The sequence below is a fragment of the Lucilia cuprina genome, chromosome 6 (assembly GCF_022045245.1).
Source record: "Lucilia cuprina isolate Lc7/37 chromosome 6, ASM2204524v1, whole genome shotgun sequence".
NCBI lineage: Eukaryota > Metazoa > Arthropoda > Insecta > Diptera > Calliphoridae > Lucilia > Lucilia cuprina.
Window position 1 is genome coordinate 54936242 of NC_060954.1, and position 20331 is coordinate 54956572.

General features: G+C 31.1%; 2 protein-coding genes across 2 annotated transcripts; one reads left to right on the plus strand and one right to left on the minus strand.

The window, feature by feature from the left end:
• Nucleotides 1-141: 141 nt before the first annotated feature.
• On the plus strand, nucleotides 142-15110 carry LOC111684766 (nidogen). Its single transcript, XM_023446967.2, has 11 exons — nucleotides 142-504; nucleotides 8006-8308; nucleotides 8433-8609; nucleotides 9482-11150; nucleotides 11218-11360; nucleotides 11425-11834; nucleotides 11907-12064; nucleotides 13619-13873; nucleotides 13935-14109; nucleotides 14173-14457; nucleotides 14523-15110. The coding sequence occupies exons 1-11, from the start codon at nucleotides 262-264 to the stop codon at nucleotides 14779-14781; spliced, it is 4077 nt and encodes a 1358-aa protein (XP_023302735.2). The 5' UTR covers nucleotides 142-261; the 3' UTR covers nucleotides 14782-15110.
• On the minus strand, nucleotides 12945-13622 carry LOC111684767. Its single transcript, XM_023446968.2, has one exon. The coding sequence runs from the start codon at nucleotides 13509-13511 to the stop codon at nucleotides 13026-13028; it is 486 nt and encodes a 161-aa protein (XP_023302736.2). The 5' UTR covers nucleotides 13512-13622; the 3' UTR covers nucleotides 12945-13025.
• Nucleotides 15111-20331: the final 5221 nt, after the last annotated feature.

Below are 20331 nucleotides of genomic sequence, written 5' to 3' on the forward strand. Positions count from 1 at the left end.
TGAAAAAAAAATAATAAAAAAATATATATACTGTGTATGTAATTATACATATAAAAAATTTAACACAGTGAAGTTATTTTTAAAAACCACTTCTATATAAATATAGAATAATTTCCATTTTACAAAGAAAAACACCAAAAATTTATAAAAAATAAAATCCAAAATAATGCAGTGCAGTTTGTGAAAAAAATCTTATCTTAAAAAAATATACAATTTAAGAAATAATTAAAAAAAAAAATTATTTTTTATTAACAAAGAAAAATGTTGTCTTTAAACATGAAATCCTTTACACAATATTTGTGTTTTTCTACTTTACTACTCTTAACCATTACAACTACTTCATCGTCAGGACATGTTTTGGATAGTCTACACTTAGATGAATTATACTATCCTACCAGTCCTGAATATCCTGTTTCGAATTTACCCCATGGCGATAGTGAATTCTTAGTTTGGCATTTGGACAATCCCATTAATTTTTATAGCGAAAAATATGATCAATTATTTGTAAGTAATTATTTAAGAAAATATTTAAAAATATAACTATTTATTTAAAATATGTCTGCGATCAGTTGAAACCCTAAAATCGGGTATAGTTCCTTAAATATAGAAAAAATTGGAAGAAAAAGCCAAATTCTTGATCACTTTTAAAATTTTTTTAGAAAAATTACAAAAAATATTGAATCGTTTTTAAATAAGACTAAATAGTTGAGAGTATATACATATTATAGTCGAAGGTATAGACTAACCCATAATATAGAATATGGACCATATTGGGTTTCAAATTTTAATAGCTTATAGTAAATTTCAAAAGAAAAAAGTTATAAATTTGAAATTATTTTGGAAAATTATTTGTAGTTAAAAATTTCTTTAAACGGTCAAGCCTATTGTCTGGATTGTAGTCCATAATAATATATTTATGTTAGACTATTGTCTTGACTATAGTTCATGCTATAGACTTGACTATAGACCAGACTATAGACTTGACTATAGTCCAGGCTATAGACTTGACTATAGTTCATACTATAGACTTGACTATAGTTCAGACTATAGATAGACTAAAGACTTGACTATAGTCCAGATAGTAGACTTGACTATAGTCCAGACTATTGACTTGACTATAGTCCAGACTATAGACTTGACTATAGTCCAGACTATAGACTTGACTATAGTCCAGACTATAGACTTGACTATAGTCCAGACTATAGACTTGACTATAGTCCAGACTATAGACTTGACTATAGTCCAGACTATAGACTTGATTATAGTCCAGACTATAGACTTGACTATTTTCTAGACTAATATATATAGGATAGACTATAGACTTTATTAGAGTTTAGACTACTATTTCAGACTATAGACTTGACTATAGCCCAGACAATAGACTTGAGTATATTTCAGACTATTGGCAAATTTATAACCCAGACTAAACTGTAGTCCATACAGTAGACAAAGCTGTAGACAAAACTATAGACATGTCCAGACATCATCAACTAGACTAAACTATAGTACTATATTCTGGAATAGATTAGACTATAGTCCAGATTACAGACTAAACTTTTAACTTGCCTATAGACTAAACTTTAATCCAGACTATAGACAAAACTATAGACCAGTCTGTAGACAAAGCTATTAAATAAATATTAGTCTAGACAATAGGCTTAACTACTGCCCAGACTATATACTAAGCTATAGCCTAGACTATATACTAACTATGACTAGTCAATGCGATCAAATCTATTCTAATCTAGACAAAGACTTGACTATAGTCCAGAATGTAGACTTGACTATAGTTCAAATTATTGACAAATCTATAATCCAGACTATAGACTAAACTAAAGTCCAGACTATAGTCTATATTTTGACTAGACTATAGACTTGACTGTAGGTTTGACGTTAGTCCAGACAATGGTCTGTAGTCCATACTATAGACTAAACTATAGTACAGACTATAAACTATCTATAGTTCGGACTATAGACTAAACTATAGTATAGACCTTAGTTTAAACTATATTCCAGAATAGATTAAACTATAGTCTAGATTATAGACTAAATAAACTATACTAAACTAGACTATAGACCAAATCAAGACCAGACTGTAGACTAAACTATAGACTAATCTATAGTCCAGACTATAGACTAGATTTTAGCGAATATAATGGTTCAAATCTTAAGCTATTTACTTAAGAATTTCAAGTTAAAATTTTTGAATTAATTACGAAAAATTCCTATTTTTAATTATTACTTTGCAATCACAGCAATTCTCCAACGATCTATCAATCTATACAGCGTCTGTTCGATAGTCTTTCTTATCAACAGCTTCAATTCAAACAGCTTAGAGACTCCTACAAAGTGTTACATTATCAAATAAATTTGCACTCTATTAAAATGGATCAAAGTATAGACAAATAAAAACAAATCACGTGCTGTTTTAGGATTAATTTATTTTTAATACAACATTCTTTCTTAATCACAGAAAGATTATAAACAAAAAAAAAAAAAAAAATCAACAAAATTTTATTTGTTTGTTCTCATTTGTAGTGCATTAAACCGTTTGTGAATGCATTTTATTTAAAAATACAAAAAAAAAACACATTTGTTTATAAAATTTAGATTAGTGGTTTATAAGGAAAATAAAATTTTTTTGAAAAAGTAGAACAAAATTGTGCGTAAACAAAAACAGCAAAAACGTCGATGTACATTTATTTATTTTCTTTAAATACAAAGATTTTCATTGAAATCTTTATTCAAATCAATAAAAACACAGCGGGTCCATTACAAATGACGACTGCACTTTCATTTTTCTTTCAATATTCTCGTTTAATGAGAAAAACGATGCACTTACTGTTTTATTTGCGCATATATGCACTGTCTTAGTTGTTGCATCTTTCTATGTATTCTTTCAAATAATGCTGATATGGATTTTTGTTGTTGTTTTTATATAAAATTCAATAATTGTTTGTGATAAATTTTATGGGCAAATAATGTAAATTAAAATTTTTGAAAAATTTTCAAAAAGTTTTTAATTTTTTAAATTAGATATTTTTAGCTTCGGAGTTGAGACTATATTCCAAACAATATTCCAGGCAATATTCTAGACAATAGTCCAGACTATAGTCCAGTCTGTCGACCAGACTATATAATAGATTCATACTAGTCTGGTCAATAGACTGGACTATAGACAATTATTGAATTTTATAACTAAACTATAGACCAGATTATAGTTCAGTTTATAGACCAGATAATAGTTCAGATTTAGACTATAGTTTAGACTATAGTTCAGACTATAAGCCAGATTATAGTTAACACTATAAACCAAACTATAGGCCAGACTATAGACTAGTCTTTAGTCCAGAATATAGTTCAGTCTATAGATCAAACTATATGCCTGATTCAGGCTATAGTTTAGACTAATGACTAGACTATAGCCCAGATTATAGTCCAGTTTATAGACAAGGCAATAGTACATACTTATACCAGATTTAATCTATAGTTCAGACTATATAGTTCAGACTATATAGTTCAGACTATATAGTTCAGACTATAAGTCATATGCCAGACTATAGTTTAGACTATAGTTCAAACAATAGTCTAGACTATAATCCAGTCTAAAGACCACACTATATATCAGATTCAGATTATAGTTTAGACTATAGACCAGATTATAGTCCAGTTTATAGACCAGACTTGGAACAGACTTAGACTAAGGGGTAGACTATAGTTCAGACTATAGACCACACTATAGACCAGACTATAGACTATAGTTCAGAATTTAGTTTAGTCTTTAGTCCAGAATATAATCTTGATTATAGACCAGATTCGGACAATAGATCAGTCCATTAGATTATAGTACAAACTATAGACCATAATCCAGACTACAGTCTTGACTATAGTCTTGACTGTAGTATGTACTACAGGCTTGACTTTAGTCCAGACAATATACTAAAGCATAGTTCAGACTGTTGACAAATCTATAACCGAGACTGAACCAGAAACCAGATTATAGACTAAATTATAGTCCGGACTATAGACTAAACTATAGTTGGGACTATAGACTTAACTATAGTTGGGACTATAGACTAAACTATAGTTGGGACTATAGACTAAACTATAGTATAGAATATGACTAAACTAGAGTACAGATTATGACTAGACTATTGTCCAGATTATAGATAAAACTCAAGCAGATAGACTAACTATAACTAGTCAATAATATTGACTAAACAATAGTCAAAACTATTAACTGATTGATATCCATACTAATAGTGTGAGACTATAAAATAGATTATTGTCCAGAATATAAACTAATTATATTAATGACTAGACTATAGACTAAACTATAGTACAGACTGTAGTGTAAACAATATTTTAGAATAGATTAAACTATACTTCAGATTATATACTAAACTTTAAAACTAGACTATAGACTAAACTTTTATCCAGACTTATCTATAATCTAGACCATAAAACATATTAATGACTACACTAAAGTCCATACTATAGACTAAAGTTCAGACTATTAACAATAGTTCATACTATATACTATAATTACAGAACAAATTACATTTTATTGAATCAAAAATAAGAAAAATCTTTTTCTCTTATTTGCATTATTTCAAAATTTTAACTAACACGAGGTTAAAAGCATATTGTTAATAACAATTTTATAAATATTTTTAGTATTTTTTTTTTACATAAAAACCACATTTTTATTATAACAAAATATCCATAACTTGCGTCAAGTATTTCTAAAAAAAAGACTTATTAACAAAAATAAAAAATGAACATATTTTTGGATAAAGGCCAAATTATTATTAAAGACACTTTGTGTTAATTTCCTTTCTCTTTCTTTAAACGAAATGGCGGGTGTTAAAATGTTATGACAATGTGTTGGACTCGCAATTTCAAAACTCACATGAAAGAAAAACAACATTTATAAGTTGTTTTTGTTTTAAATATTCAAAAAGTGTTGTGGCAACAATGTTCTTTTAAAAAAATAAACTAAAGTGTTTTAAAATCTGACGCCAAATAGTTAAACCATAATAAATCGTCTAGCGGCAATATTCTATTCTACTTAAGTGTCGCAAACTGTTGGAGAGATTGGCACACACTATAGCTGTGTGCGCGCGTGTGTGTGTGTGTGAATAGAAAATGTCATTATTTCTGAAAAGAAAATTTCCCAAAAAACATAAATTTTGAAATCAAATGAATTAGCATAATTTTTTTAATGAAATATTAAAAACAGAAAATAATAAATAGCAAGATTTCATATATCTTATGTTTTATTTTTAGTATGAATTTTATATTTAAACATTTAATTAAGAAAAAACAATCTAAATTAGACAAATTATAAAAAATATATTTGTCATGATCAAGTGAATTCTTTTTAATGATGTGTTGTATTGTAGAAAGGTTATTGAAAAAGTTTGTCGTTTGTTAATGTACAATAAAATATTTTGTGTAATTAATCGATTTGGATAGTTAAGTAGAACTGAACTAGAACAGAACTAGAACTGAACTAGAACTGAACTAGAACTGAACTAGAACTGAACTAGAACTGAACTAGAACTGAACTAGAACTGAACTAGAACTGAACTAGAACTGAACTAGATCTGAACTAGAACTGAACTAGAACTGAACTAGAACTGAACTAGAATTGAACTAGAACTGAACTAGAACTGAACTAGAACTAAACTAGAACAGAACTGGAACTGAAATAGAATTGCACTAAAACTGAACTACATTAAACATAAACAAATTTTTACTTAACAATTCATTTTATTAAATTTTTTTTATGTCCACCGAAGTACACCTGCGATTTTGAAAAGAACAACAAAATTTATTATACATATGAACACCCTCATAGATTGGATTGTTTTATTTTTCCCCCACAAAAGCCAAACGGAAAACCAATATTTATGTTCCATTTAAAATGCATACCAGAAAAAATAACTAAAATAACATCGAAAATCACACATACGAGTGCCAAAGGAACAACATAAACAAAATCTTAAAAAAAAAACAAGAAAATAAATAATTTTTTGGAAGAAATATGGATTGAGAAAAAACTTCTACTCTAAATATAGATATACGACATATGCAACTAGTTAGACAGAAAGGCGGACAGGCAGGAAGCCAGCAAACGTTCGGCTGGACGGACAGATAGACAGATATAGTGATGATGGCAACAATATGAATTCAACGATTCAAAATCCTCGGTAATGCAAACAATCTTGTGTTTATTTATGCAATGAAGCAATAATACACACAATGCAGCAACATTTTATTGTTGCTGCAACAGATGAGCGGCTGCAACAATATCAAATAGACACACATACACTGGCAATTATCGTAAAAAATTGAGTGCAAAATCATAAATTGCTGCAAGCCAACGAATGACATCTAAGGAATAACATTAGAGAAAAGTACATTTCATTCATTCAAGTGGATCTTATAAGTACTTTTTTTGTACAAGTATCTATTAGATGTTGTGGTATTGATGTTTATCAATATCTCTGGCATATAAAAACATATGAATGTATGAGTTCTTTAATATGTATTCAAACGTACTTATGTATGTACTTTTTGGGATGTTATCCTAATGATTAGACATTCATGAGCAAACTACAACTGAACTAGAACTGAACTAGAACTGAACTAGAGCTGAACTAGAACTGAACTAGAACTGAACTAGAACTGAACTAGAACTGAACTAGAACTGAACTAGAACTGAACTAGAACTGAACTAGAACTAGAACTGAACTAGAACTGAACTAGAACTGAACTAGAACTAGAACTGAACTAGAACTGAACTAAAAATGAACTAGAACTGAACTAGAACTGAACTAGAACTGAACTAGAACTGAACTAGAACTGAACTAGAACTGAACTAGAACTGAACTAGAACTGAACTAGAACTAAACTAGAACTGAACTAGAACTGAACTAGAACTGAACTAGAACTGAACTAGAACTGAACTAGAACTGAACTAGAACTGAACTAGAACTGAACTAGAACTGAACTAGAACTGAACTAGAACTGAACTAGAACTGAACTAGAACTGAACTAGAACTGAACTAGAACTGAACTAGAACTGAACTAGAACTGAACTAGAACTGAACTAGAACTGAACTAGAACTGAACTAGAACTGAACTAGAACTGAACTAGAACTGAACTAGAACTGAACTAGAACTGATTATTCATTCGAGTACTTCCCCAAATTTTTATGTGCACATATTTCCCATAAGTGTGCCAGTGTGTGCGTGTATGTGAAAAAGAAAAGTAATTAACAAAATCATTATGCAGCATGTATCTTATAATTTTCTTTGGGTGTTTTAAATGTTTTTGCTTTCGTTCTATTACATTGGAAACGTATGTGTGTCTATGGATGTTTTGTTTTTATTATTCTTCCGCTACTTTGTTCTAGTTGCTACTAGTTTTTAATGTTTATGGTGGATTCTCTTCTTTAGATTTAAGTACCCACTTAACAGATTGACTTTTACTAGGGAGGAAGATAGGGCGGTTATGTTTAATAGCTGTTCAAAGATTTTCTCGAGTGGTATTTAAAATAAGCAGACGGACAAATAGACAGACATACAGATGAAAGAGTCCTTAATGATTTAAACATTGACTTATGGTAGAATGTTAGGGTGCTTGGCTGTCTTGAGATATTTCTGTATGTTTATGTACTATATATTTAGATTAAATCTTTCTGTGAGTGTTTGTTTAAATAAACTATAGAAAAAAAATACACCAACAACAAATGTGTTGAATTTAAAATGAAATTTATTACCCTGTTAATTACTGTGAAGATGTCAAGTATGTGTAAAAATAATTCTCCCACCCCAATTTGTCGCTCTAAAATTAATAGACCTCTCAATTTAATGATCCTATTTTAGCCTTAGAACGTCTCACTTATAAATTTTTAATTATGTCAAACCACTTAATGACTTGAAAATTACTTATTTTAATTTTAAACTAAAAAAAACTTATTGATTTTACTTACAGATCAATACCAATGGCATATTGACATTTAATATTGAATTTCCCGACTATATCAATCAACCCTTTCCCTTTGAGTATCCTTCAATAGCGGGTTTTTATTCGAATGTGGATACTACTGGTGCTAATGATTCGACTTCTATTTCAATTTTTAATTCACAAGATCCAGAACAATTGCAAAAGGTTAGCGAATTAGTGCGTTATGCTTACAATGAGCAAGCAGATTTTGAAGCTACCGATATTGTGGTGGCCACCTGGAAAAATGTTGGCTATTTCGAATCGAAAACCGATAAACTGAATACCTTCCAGGTAAGTTATTAAGAAGAAAAGTCGAATTGATTTATCATACACTTATGATTTTATCAATGACCTGTTGTTAAAACTTTTAAAACAAAAATTTGGATTTTATTCTAAATTACTTTGAACTTTACAGGTCATTATTATTTCTGATGATCAGGATACTTTTGTTCAATTCTTATATCCTTCTGGTGGCTTAAATTGGTTGCAAGGTGAAAATGGTCCTTTGGGCTTACCTGATATTAGAGCTCAAGCTGGTTTTGTTTCTGAAGATGGCCGTTATTTTAATTTGGAGGGATCTGGAACTGACATTGTAAGTTTTTAATATTTTATGATCGATCCGCTGTTGGACCCTAGACTTAACTATAAACTAAAGTGCAAACTAGATTAGACAATAGACTAGATTATAGGCTAGACTAAAGACTAGATTGTGGATTAGACAATAGACTAGACTATAGAATAGACTAAAGACTAAACTAAATACTAGACTAAACACAGTATACTAGACTTGATACTAGACTTTAGACTAGACTATAGACTAGACTAAAGACAAGACTTAATACTAAACTAAAGACTAGAATAAAGACTAGACTAATCACTATACTAAAGACTAGACTAAAAACTATACTTTAGACTACACTATATACTAGACTATAGACAAGACTAGAGACTAGACTAAACACTAGACTAAATACTAGAATAAAGACTAGACTACCGACTAGACGAAAGACTAGACTAATTACTAGACTAAAACTAGAATATATGCTAGTCAATAGACTAGACTATAGACTACACTAAAGACTAGACTATAGACCATTGACTAGACTAGAGACTGGAATAGAGACTTGACTAGAGACTAGACTAAAGACTAGACTAAAGACTAGACTGAAGACTGCAATAAACACTAGACTAAATACTAAACGATAGACTAGACTTTAGACAAAACTAGACCAGACTATAGACTAGGCTAAAGAGTAAACTAAGGACTACACTAAATACTAAACTACAGGCTAGTCAATAGACTATACTCTAGACTAGGCTATAGACAAGACTCTAAACTGGATGATAGGCTAGACTATATTCTAGATTATAGACTAGGACATAGATTAATATATAGACTAGACTATATATTAGACCATAATAACCTTTTTAGTCACTTCAGTAATGATCTCTTTCAAATTCCAGGCCCGTTTCTTAAGTGAAAAATCTAATGTTGGTATTCCCGGTGTCTACTTGTATCGAGTAGGTCCCTTCGACTATGAACGCAATGTCCAATCTCCTACCAATGAAGACACACGTACCGAATCACCCTTATATTCTCGATCCTGCTCTGAAGCCGGTCAACGTGTTTGCAGTCAACATGCTCAATGTGTCGATAAAGAAGAGGGCTTCTGTTGTGTATGCCAACAGGGTTTCTATGGTAACGGTGAAGTGTGTATTAAAGATGATTTTCCTGTACGCGTAACTGGCTCCATAATGGGTGAATTAAATGGTGAAATGATCGATGAACGTTCTAAGCTGCAATCGTATGTTGTAACCGCTGATGGACGCAGTTATACCGCGGTGACTCCCATTAACACTGAATTGGGTACCAATTTAAGATTGGCTTTGCCCATTGTTAGTGCTATTGGTTGGTTGTTTGCCAAACCTTTGAACCATACCGCCAATGGTTATCAATTGACGGGAGGTGAATTTTTACACACTTCTAAGTTAAGTTTCGAAACTGGTGAAGTGCTTTTGATCAATCAAACCTATGAGGGTCTCAACTATTGGGATCAATTGTCGGTGAAGATAGATTTGCATGGTCAAGTGCCCCAAATTAAGCATGGTTTGAAATTGCATATGGCTGAATTCACTGAAGAATATCGTTTTGTTACACCCAATGAATTGCACTCAGTACAGGCTCACGCTTTGGAAATTCCCGAAGAGAATAGAGTAATCAATTTCCAAATGGAACAAAATATATATTTCGAACGTTGTTTACAGGATCAAGAGAACTCCATTGCCGGTACTACCTACTTCCAAAAGATCTCCAAAATTATGTTGGATTATTTTGATAGAGATCAGGCTTTGCGTACTAGTATTTTAACTGTTGCTGGTGTTACGGCCATGTCTAACGCCTGTACCGATGGCACGGCAGTCTGTGGTGAGAATATGGTTTGCATACCCTACGATGATAACTACAGATGTGACTGTCTGCATGGTTATGCGCCACAAGTTACCGATTGGGGCGCAGAAATCTGTGTTGATATTGATGAGTGTGCCTTGGGTACCCATGCCTGCAGTGAAAATGGTATTTGTACCAATAATGAAGGAGGTTTCTCATGTGTTTGCTTAAATGGTTATGAAGGCAATGGTTTTAGATGTTTGATTAATGACAGCAATGTGGCGGATAATATTGAGTCATCTACTCCAAGTAATGTGGGTGAGACTATTGTTAGTGTTGAACCAGTGCCAATGTATCCAGAAGATAACGTAGTAGATAGAGAACATACCGAAACAGTACCCGAATCTGTACCAGAACAACAACCTCAACCTTCACCACAACCTCAATATCCTTATCACTCGGATGATTGTTATCGTTGCTCGCCTTATGCCGATTGCTTGGAGGGAAGATGTGAATGCCGTGAAGGCTTTTCCGGTGATGGTTTATACTGCATGAGCAATTGTGGTCACGATGAGGCCTGGGAGGATGGCAGATGTGTTAAGGTTATTTATGAAGAACCCGATATTGAGCCCAGATGTAATTTCTTTGGCGATTGTACCTGCGATGATGGTTATGAACTAATGGAAGACATACAGATGTGTCGTTATGTCGGTAGCTATAATATCGATCATAGATCAGAAGATTTTGGTAAGTTTCGAGGAATTTTGTTTGAAGAAATATAAGAGTTTATGAGTTGTCGTTTACTTATCCTTAGTACCCTGCGATGTGGAATACAATTGTCATCCCAATGCCAGCTGTGAATGGTTTGAGGTGGAATTAAGACATATCTGTACTTGCAAATCTGGTTATTATGGTGATGGTTACAATTGTGCTATAATTGATGAATCCTGTGCTGTGGTACGATTTCATTTAATATTCACATTAAAGAAACGGATTGTATATTTTAATCCTTTTTTTCCAGAAACCCGAAATCTGTGATCCTCAAGCTGAATGCTTGTACAATGAAGTTTTAGGTCACTCGGAGTGCAAATGTAAACGTGGCTATGAGGGTGATGGTTATCGTTGTACTCTAGCTCCCGAATGTTTGGAAGATTTAGACTGTGGCCAAAATGCTTTCTGTGATCGTGATGTCTGTCAATGTCAAGCTGGTTTCGAACGTGATATGTCCGATCTCTGTGTGGTGCCCGGTAGTTGTGGTTCTGTAGTATGTGGTGCTAATGCTTTGTGTAAATACGATCAACATCAAGATGTTAAGTATTGCGATTGCATGGACGGCTATGAGGGTGATGCTTTAGTGGGTTGCAAGAGCAAACCTATACCTTGTAATGTTCAATTCAATTGTGGTGTACATGCTAGCTGTGAACCAACAGAGTAAGTTTTCTCTTTGTTAATCTTGTGGTTTCTATTGAAATTGTTAATGTTGATGTGAATTTTATTTTTTAGTGATCCTGCCAATTACGAGTGTCAATGTAATGCTGGCTATAATGGTGATGGTTATGTTTGTGTTGAAGATCAAAATTGCTTAAATACTCCTCAGTTGTGTGACATGAATGCTGCCTGTTTGTCCACCAATAATGGTTTGGTGTGCGTTTGCAATAAGGGTAGGTTGTTTGGATACACATAAGTGTTTTTGGGTTTTAGCGAATACTTATGGTGAATACTTGATAACCATTTGTCAAGAACCAATTGAAAAGATTGATTAGGTATAGTCGTGATAGTAAAAGCGTCTGGATGTCGACACTATCTTACATGTCTAGGGTCTAGAGTCTAGAGTCTAGTCTATAGTCTTGTCTATAGTCTAGTCTATAGTTTAGTCTACATTCTAGTATATAGTCTAGTCTATAATCTAGTCTATAGTGTAGTCTATAGTCTAACCTAAGGTCTACTCTATAGTCTAGTCTACAGTCTAGTCTAAAGTCTAGTCTAAAGTCTAGTTTATAGTCTAGTCAATAGTCTAGTCTAAAGTCTAGTCTATAGTCTAGTCTATAGTCTAGTCTATAGTCTAGTCTATAGTCTAGTCTATAGTCTAGTCTATAGTCTAGTCTAGTCTATAGTCTAGTCTATAGTCTAGTCTATAGTCTAGTCTATAGTCTAGTCTATAGTCTGGTCTAGTGTATAGTATGGTCTAGTCTATAATGTAGTCTAGTCTACTCACTAATCTATATACAGTCTAGTATAGTGTAGTTTAGTCTAGTCTATTCACTAGGCTATATAATAGTCCATTTTCTAGTCTATAGTTTATTTTTTGTCCAGTCTAAAGTCTAATCTATAACACATTCATTAGCCTGGTCCTTAGTGCACATTACAGTGTAGTCTATAAAATGGTTTATAATCAAGTCTACAGTCAAATCTGTTGTCAATTCTATAGTTCTATAATATAGGAGCCTAGTCGTGAGTCGAGTTCTAGATCTAGTTCATTGTCTAGTCAGTATTTTATTCTACATTCTGGTCTAATTTATAAGATACATCCCGGAAATTTTGTATACAAATTTAAAAAATGTTTATTATAAAGTATACGATCTGCCATTTTACAAAATTTTTGATTCGAATAATTATATAAGATTACTTTCCTTTGTCCCCATATACTGTACCCGACTCTCCACTGCTAGTAGTACAAAAGCTATAACCAAATATAGCCAAACCCAATAATATATTCAAATAGCCATTATTACGATCCCAGGTTAATGGATGTGAAAAAAATTCTCGTAGTCCTTCAAAGGTGGATATTGTCTGCGGCATTTTTTTCGTAGTGCTGCCATAAGAGGTATTCACTTTTGTATTTGGTGTTGCAAATTCTGTAGCAAAATTTCTCGGAACTGATGGTTTTCTTTTTGCTTTAAATTCATCAGAGTTTTTACTATAACTTTGCTGGGGTTTGGGTGAAATTGTTTTTGTACCTAGTGGTGATTTACGGGTAGTGGTGACTGCTTTCTTCGTTGTATAATTACATATGGAAGATTTGCAATTATAGGGCAGCAGAAATGTTACCTTGGAGCAGGGATAAGTATAGAATTTTGTCAAACGTCCCAAAAGATTTGAAGCAAACATAGTTGTAGCCAAAAGAAAAGTTAATTTTAATTAAAATTTTAATTAATTAAGAATACTTTTAAAATTTTTATTAAAAAATTTTTTTATAAATTTCAATTTATTTTTAGGTTTCTATGGCAATGGTTCCTTGTGTATTGAAAGACAACAGCATGATTCCGGTTTCCTTTTGGTTTCACAGGGTGTTGTTATAGTGCGTGTGCCTTTGAATGGTAAAAATGTTCGTCCCATTTCTGTAGCATCCATGGCTATTGGTTTGGATAAGGATTGTGTTGAGGGTCGCATTTACTGGGGCGATATATCGGCCAAAAAGATTGTCAGTGCTAAATATGATGGTACCGATATGAAACCATTTATTACTGAAGGTATGTTTTGAAAATTCCCATACTTGTACAATCCCTTAGTTACAATCTATTTTCTCTTTAGATATTGAATCACCCGAAGGAATTGCTATTGATTGCATTTCCAGACGTCTTTATTGGACTGATTCGGTTAAGGATACTATTGAAGTAGCCAGTTTAGAAGATCCTACTCTCAGGGCTGTGATAATCAATAAGAATCTGGTAAATCCACGTGGCATAGCTGTTGATCCTTATAGAGAGTAAGTGGTTTTTCTTAGAGAAAAATTATGAAACAAAATCTAATAACATTTGCAATTGTGTAGGAAATTGTATTGGTCTGATTGGAATCGTGAATCACCCAAAATTGAGGTCTCCGATTTAGATGGCACTGGCCGTGAAGTCTTGTTGGGTAAAGATAGTGTTACTTTGCCAAATTCTTTGGTAGTTTTAGAACGTTCGGGAGAATTATGTTATGCCGATGCTGGTACCAAAAAAGTAGAATGTATTGATAGCTATACTAAACAAATACGTACCATATCCAATGAATTGACTTATCCCTTCGGTTTATCATTTACTCACGATCAATTCTATTGGACCGATTGGACCACGTAAGTTATAAATCTTTAATTAACCTTAAAACATATATAATCAATCGAATTTTTTCTTAATCTAGCAAAAAACTCGAAAGTGTCGATACTTTGGGTCAACGTCAAAAGAGCATGCAAATTCCCTTCTTTGGCAGTCATAAAATGTATGCCATGACCGCAGTCGAAGATCATTGCCCTCAAATGGATAGTCCTTGTCAAATCAATAACGGTGGCTGTTCTGATGCTCGCTTGTGTTTGGTCAATCGTAAGGCACCTTCGGGTAAAAGTTGTAAATGTACAGCTCTTTCTAAACTCTGCACAGTCCCAAATCCTTTTACTCTCTAAAATCTCTCTTTAGTACATAAACGCTCTTTTAATTATCGTAGAGTATTACACACTTATGCTAACTAGAGAAGAGAGTCCAAAAAGAAACTTCATTCGTAAAAACATTTATTTATAATTTTAATATACATTTACGTTATTAAAAAAAACACGATCATAATTCATTTTGTTAAATAAAGTAATATATTTTATGTATTTTTCCCCCGCTTTCCCTTTACATGTCTGTGTGCTAAAATTATGCTCATTATTGTTGGCATAACTTTTAATTGTGTATTGCTATCATCATTTTTTTACTATAATAAAAATAAATTATTTAAATTTAATAAATAAAAGTGTTGTCGAATTATTATATGAAAGCGTTTAAATAAGAAAACGATATCGATCGAGAGTATGTTCCTTTATAACCTTGCATATATAAGCATTAATGATCGAATTGTGATCAATCATATTTTTATAAGTTTCTAACCAACCTTTAGAGACAGAAACTGATCTTGATTTTTGATCAAAAATCGTTGTCTCTTAAATCCTCTATAGCGTTATAAGAAATCGTATAAATAACAAAAGGTAAGCGATTTGTAATCAATGATATATAGACTTTATTTTCGAAAATCTTTTATTTTCGATTACTTTGAAATAAAGGATAAAAATAAAAAAGTGGATCTCAGTTTTCAAACTTAAAACCAAAGTTTGTATAAAGAAGTCCTACCAGGCATGGAAAACTGAAATTTGATATAGCACAAACTTACAACAAGAACATTAACATTTAGGTGTTAAGGTACTAAACTAGTTTTCCGCTAGACAACAGACTAGACTAGCCTTGGACTTATATCAGACTATAGACTTCACCATAGAATAGACTATTGACTAGACTATAGACTAGACTATAGACTAGACTATAGACTAGACTATAGACTAGACTATAGACTAGACTATAGACTAGACTATAGACTAGACTATAGACTAGACTATAGACTAGACTATAGACTAGACTATAGACTAGACTATAGACTAGACTATAGACTAGACTATAGACTAGACTATAGACTAGACTATAGACAACACTATAGACTAGACTATAGACAACACTATAGACTAGACTAAAGATTAAACTATTAGGCTAGACTGTAGACTAGACTATAGACCATACCATAGACTAGACTCTTGACTGGACTATAGACAACTCTATAGACTATTCTAGGCTTGACTTTACACTAGACTGTAAACGAGACTATAGACTATACCATAGACTAGACTCTTGACTAGACTATAGACTAGTCTATATATGTAATAGACTATATACTATAGACAAAGCTGTTGACTAGACTTTAGATTAAACTATAGACTAGACTTCAGACTGAAGTTTTGTCTTCTATGTGGACTCGTACCGAAAATGTTGTTGAAATGTACTCAAGTACTTAATTTTCAATGCCTGAGTTCAACAATGTTAGTACCAATGATCTCTCAGCTTAAGTGTTGAAACGAGTAGCGATCGAATAAAATTTCTTAAACAAATTGCTTTTATTAATACTTTCTTTATTTATTTTATTAATTTAGTTGGTTTTTTCTCTTGAACAATTTTATTTAATTACATATTTTTTTATTTATTTGAATTTTATTATAATTTTTTTCCCAATTTTTAGATTTTAATTTTTTTTATTCCAATTTTTATTAATTTGTATAACTAGTTAATTTTAGTTTTAATTTTAGTTCTCCTAATAAATATATTTGTTTATTTTTTTTTTAATTTTCTTTTAAGATTTGTTCTGAGCTTTATATAAATTACCACTTTTTTTAATAATTTACATAATTTTTTTCTTTTATAAGGGAGGGAGGGGTTTAGTATTATTTATTTTCAAATAAAAACAGTTTTAATTTTTCTATAATTTTGCGTTTTATAATATCTGATCTTTTTTTAAATTTGTACATGTAGTTAGTTTAGTTTTTTTTATTAAAATTATTTTTGTATTAAAAAAAATATTGTTTTTGAAAACTATTTCTGCTAGATTGCAAATTTTATTAATCTACACAGTGCAAAAAGAAAGTCTAACAAGTTCTAAGGGATTTATAAAATACCCATGGCGCTAAAATTCTTAATTTTGAAATTTTTTTATTAAAACCTTTTACAGAAAAGTCAACAGATAATTTATTCAAACATTATTAAGGGAAAATCTTAACTATAGCTAAATTTAACCTTTTGACCCTTTAGATGTATAGTATGGATTTTCCTTATTAAAGTTTAGTATTATTTTAGATAATGGAAATTTGCACCGACTTTAAAGAGAAACAAGTAGCGTGTCTTTCTTTTAAAAATTCTAAAGCATTTATTGTTTACCAAAGCGTTTCTGTTTTGTTGTTTTTTCAATTTTATTTTAACTTAAATCTAATAAATTCAAAACTTAAGATGTTTTTAACATTTCAATTTTAAAAAGCCAAATCATAAAATGTTCATTTAAATATTTGTCATTTTTATATAATATTTACAATTTTTTTTTGGTTTAAATCTTAAGCTTAAAGAAAAATTCAGACTTGGTTCTGTAGTTTAAAAGAGAGAGTTAGAATTGAGTAAAAGCCGCACGATAAGAAAGAACTAACTCGTAATGTTTGAAATACAATTTTGTTGTGAAAATGTTATTTATATATCGATAGAAAGCTTAAGAAAATGTTATTTATATATCGACAGAAAGCTTAAGAAATTTTGTCAGTAGACCTTATAATCAAGTCAATCGACTAATGCGTAAAATAGACCATTAACTAGTACACAGAGAAGGTATATATAGTATATACCAGTCCATAATATAGTATGTAGACTAGTCATTGTTCATAAACTATAAAACGGAATAGTCTATGAACTAGTTCAAAGCCCTTTACTTATTCCGTACAAAAGTTTTGATACAAGTCCTAAGACTTCTATACATACTAGTACATAGGATAATCCATAGACTAGTTTACATACAAGTCTATAGACTAAATCATAGACAAGTCTACTTACAAGTCTTTGAACTAGATTAATCCAAAGACTAGGCTACAAACCATTCTACGAACTAGTCTACAGATTATTTCAATGAACGGACTACATACAAGTCCACATACTAGTCTATTGTGTAATACATAGATTAGTCAGTCGATAGATAAAGCTATAGAGTACTTTACATACTAGTGCACAGACTTAACTAGACTACAGACTAGTCTATAAATTGATCTTCAGATTAGACTAATCCTTTTGACTAGATCACGGACTGGTCCACATACTGGTACACACTCTACAAACTAACCTACAAAATAGTATAAGTAGTAGCCCATACACTATTCTAAAGATTAGCTTTGCACAAGTCTACTAATCCGACGACAAGTCTACATAATCTATGTACTAGTCTATAGACTAGTACATAGATTAGTCTATGACATCATCTATAGACTAGTCGCCAGATAAAGCCACCTAGTACCTAGTTTATGCATTAGTTTACAGATTACAGACTAAACTAGACTACATACATAAAGTCGAAAAAGTCAAAAATAGTTAAAAAGTCGGAAAAAGTCGAAAATAGTCGGAAAGTCGAAAAAAGACAAAAATAGTTCAACAGTCGAAAATAGTCAAAAATCGTCTGTGAAAAAGTTGAAAATTGTCGTAAAGTTGGAAAAAGTAAAATATAGTCAAAAAGTCGAAAATAGTCGGAAAAAGTAAACTAAAGTCGAAAATAGTCAAAAAGTCGGAAGAAGTCGAAAAAGTAAAAAATAGTTAAAAAGTCGGATGAAGTCGAAAATAGTCGGAAAAAGTCGAAAAGTCGAAAAAAGACAAAAATAGTCCAACAGTCGAAAATAGTCAAAAATCGTCTGTGAAAAAAATCGAAAAAGTCGAAAATAGTCGTAAAGTTGGAAAAAATAAAAAAATAGTCATAAAGTCGCAAATAGTCGAAAAAAGTCGAAAAAAGACAAAAATAGTCAAACAGTCGAAAATAGTCGAAAAATTCAGAAAAAGGCGGAAAGCCGAAAAAGACGTATAGTTTAAAAAGTCGAAAAGTCGACTATTTACAAAATACTAGAAGTCGAAAAGTCTACAAGTCGACTTTTTACTAACTGAAAAAAGTCGAAAAATCGACTTTGCATAAAATGCAAAAAGTTGAAAAGTCGACTTTTAACTAAAAGCAAAAAGTCGTAAAGTCGATATTTCGTTTCAACTATAGAACACTATTTGTTATTGTTCTATACCAATCGTGTAAACAATCGAAAAAGTCTAAAATAGTCGTAAAGTTGGAAAAAATAAAAAAATAGTCAAAAAGTCGGAAAAAGTCGAAAATAGTCAGAAAAAGTCAAAAAAGTCGAAAATAGTCAAAAATAGTTAAAAAGTAGGAAAAAGTCGAAAAAAAGACAAAAATAGTCAAACAGTCGAAAATAGTCGAAAAATTCAGAAAAAGGCGGAAAGCCGAAAAAAGACGTATAGTCTAAAAAGTCGAAAAGTCGACTATTTACAAAATACTAGAAGTCGAAAAGTCTACAAGTCGACTTTTTACTAACTGAAAAAAGTCGAAAAATCGACTTTGCATAAAATGCAAAAAGTTGAAAAGTCGACTTTTAACTAAAAGCAAAAAGTCGTAAAGTCGATATTTCGTTTCAACTATAGAACACTATTTGTTATTGTTCTATACCAATCGTGTAAACAATCGAAAAAGTCGAAAATAGTCGTAAAGTTGGAAAAAATAAAGAAATAGTCAAAAAGTCGGAAAAAGTCGAAAATAGTCAGAAAAAGTCAAAAAAGTCGAAAATAGTCAAAAATAGTTAAAAAGTCGGAAAAAGTCGCAAATAGTCGAAAAAAGTCGAAAAAAAGACAAAAATAGTCAAACAGTCGAAAATAGTCGAAAAATTCAGAAAAAGGCGGAAAGCCGAAAAAAAGACGTATAGTTTAAAAAGTCGAAAAGTCGACTATTTACAAAATACTAGAAGTCGAAAAGTCTACAAGTCGACTTTTTACTTACTGAAAAAAGTCGAAAAATCGACTTTGGATGAAATGCAAAAAGTTGAAAAGTCGACTTTTAACTAAAAGCAAAAGTCGAAAAGTCGACTTTTCGTTTCAACCCTATTTGTTATTGTTTTATACCAATCGTGTAAACATAAAAAATATAAATCATATGACTTTTATTCTCTTTTTTGTTATACAGATGAAATTTCATTTTACTTTTTCATTAAACTTTGCGTACGTAAAGTGTGATCGTGTAAAGTGCCCTTTATCAACATTCCCTTGTCCATGCTTGACATATTTCATTAACAAATTTTTTGCTGCCTAAACATATGTGACAACTTTTAACACTTTATTACTTAAACATGTGTTGCCAGATGTTAAGAAAAACAAATTTCATTGTATAACAAAATGAAAACAATTTTCTTTAAATTTTCTTTACATTACTGCAAGTCTGAATTATTTCCTTTTAATCTACATTTATATAAACTACTTTTTAGTTGTTTTTTTATTTTATTATATAATTAATTTATTAAATATTTTTTTATTCAACTTTATATTTTAACTACAATTTTTTTGTTCCCAAAACACACCTTGTATTT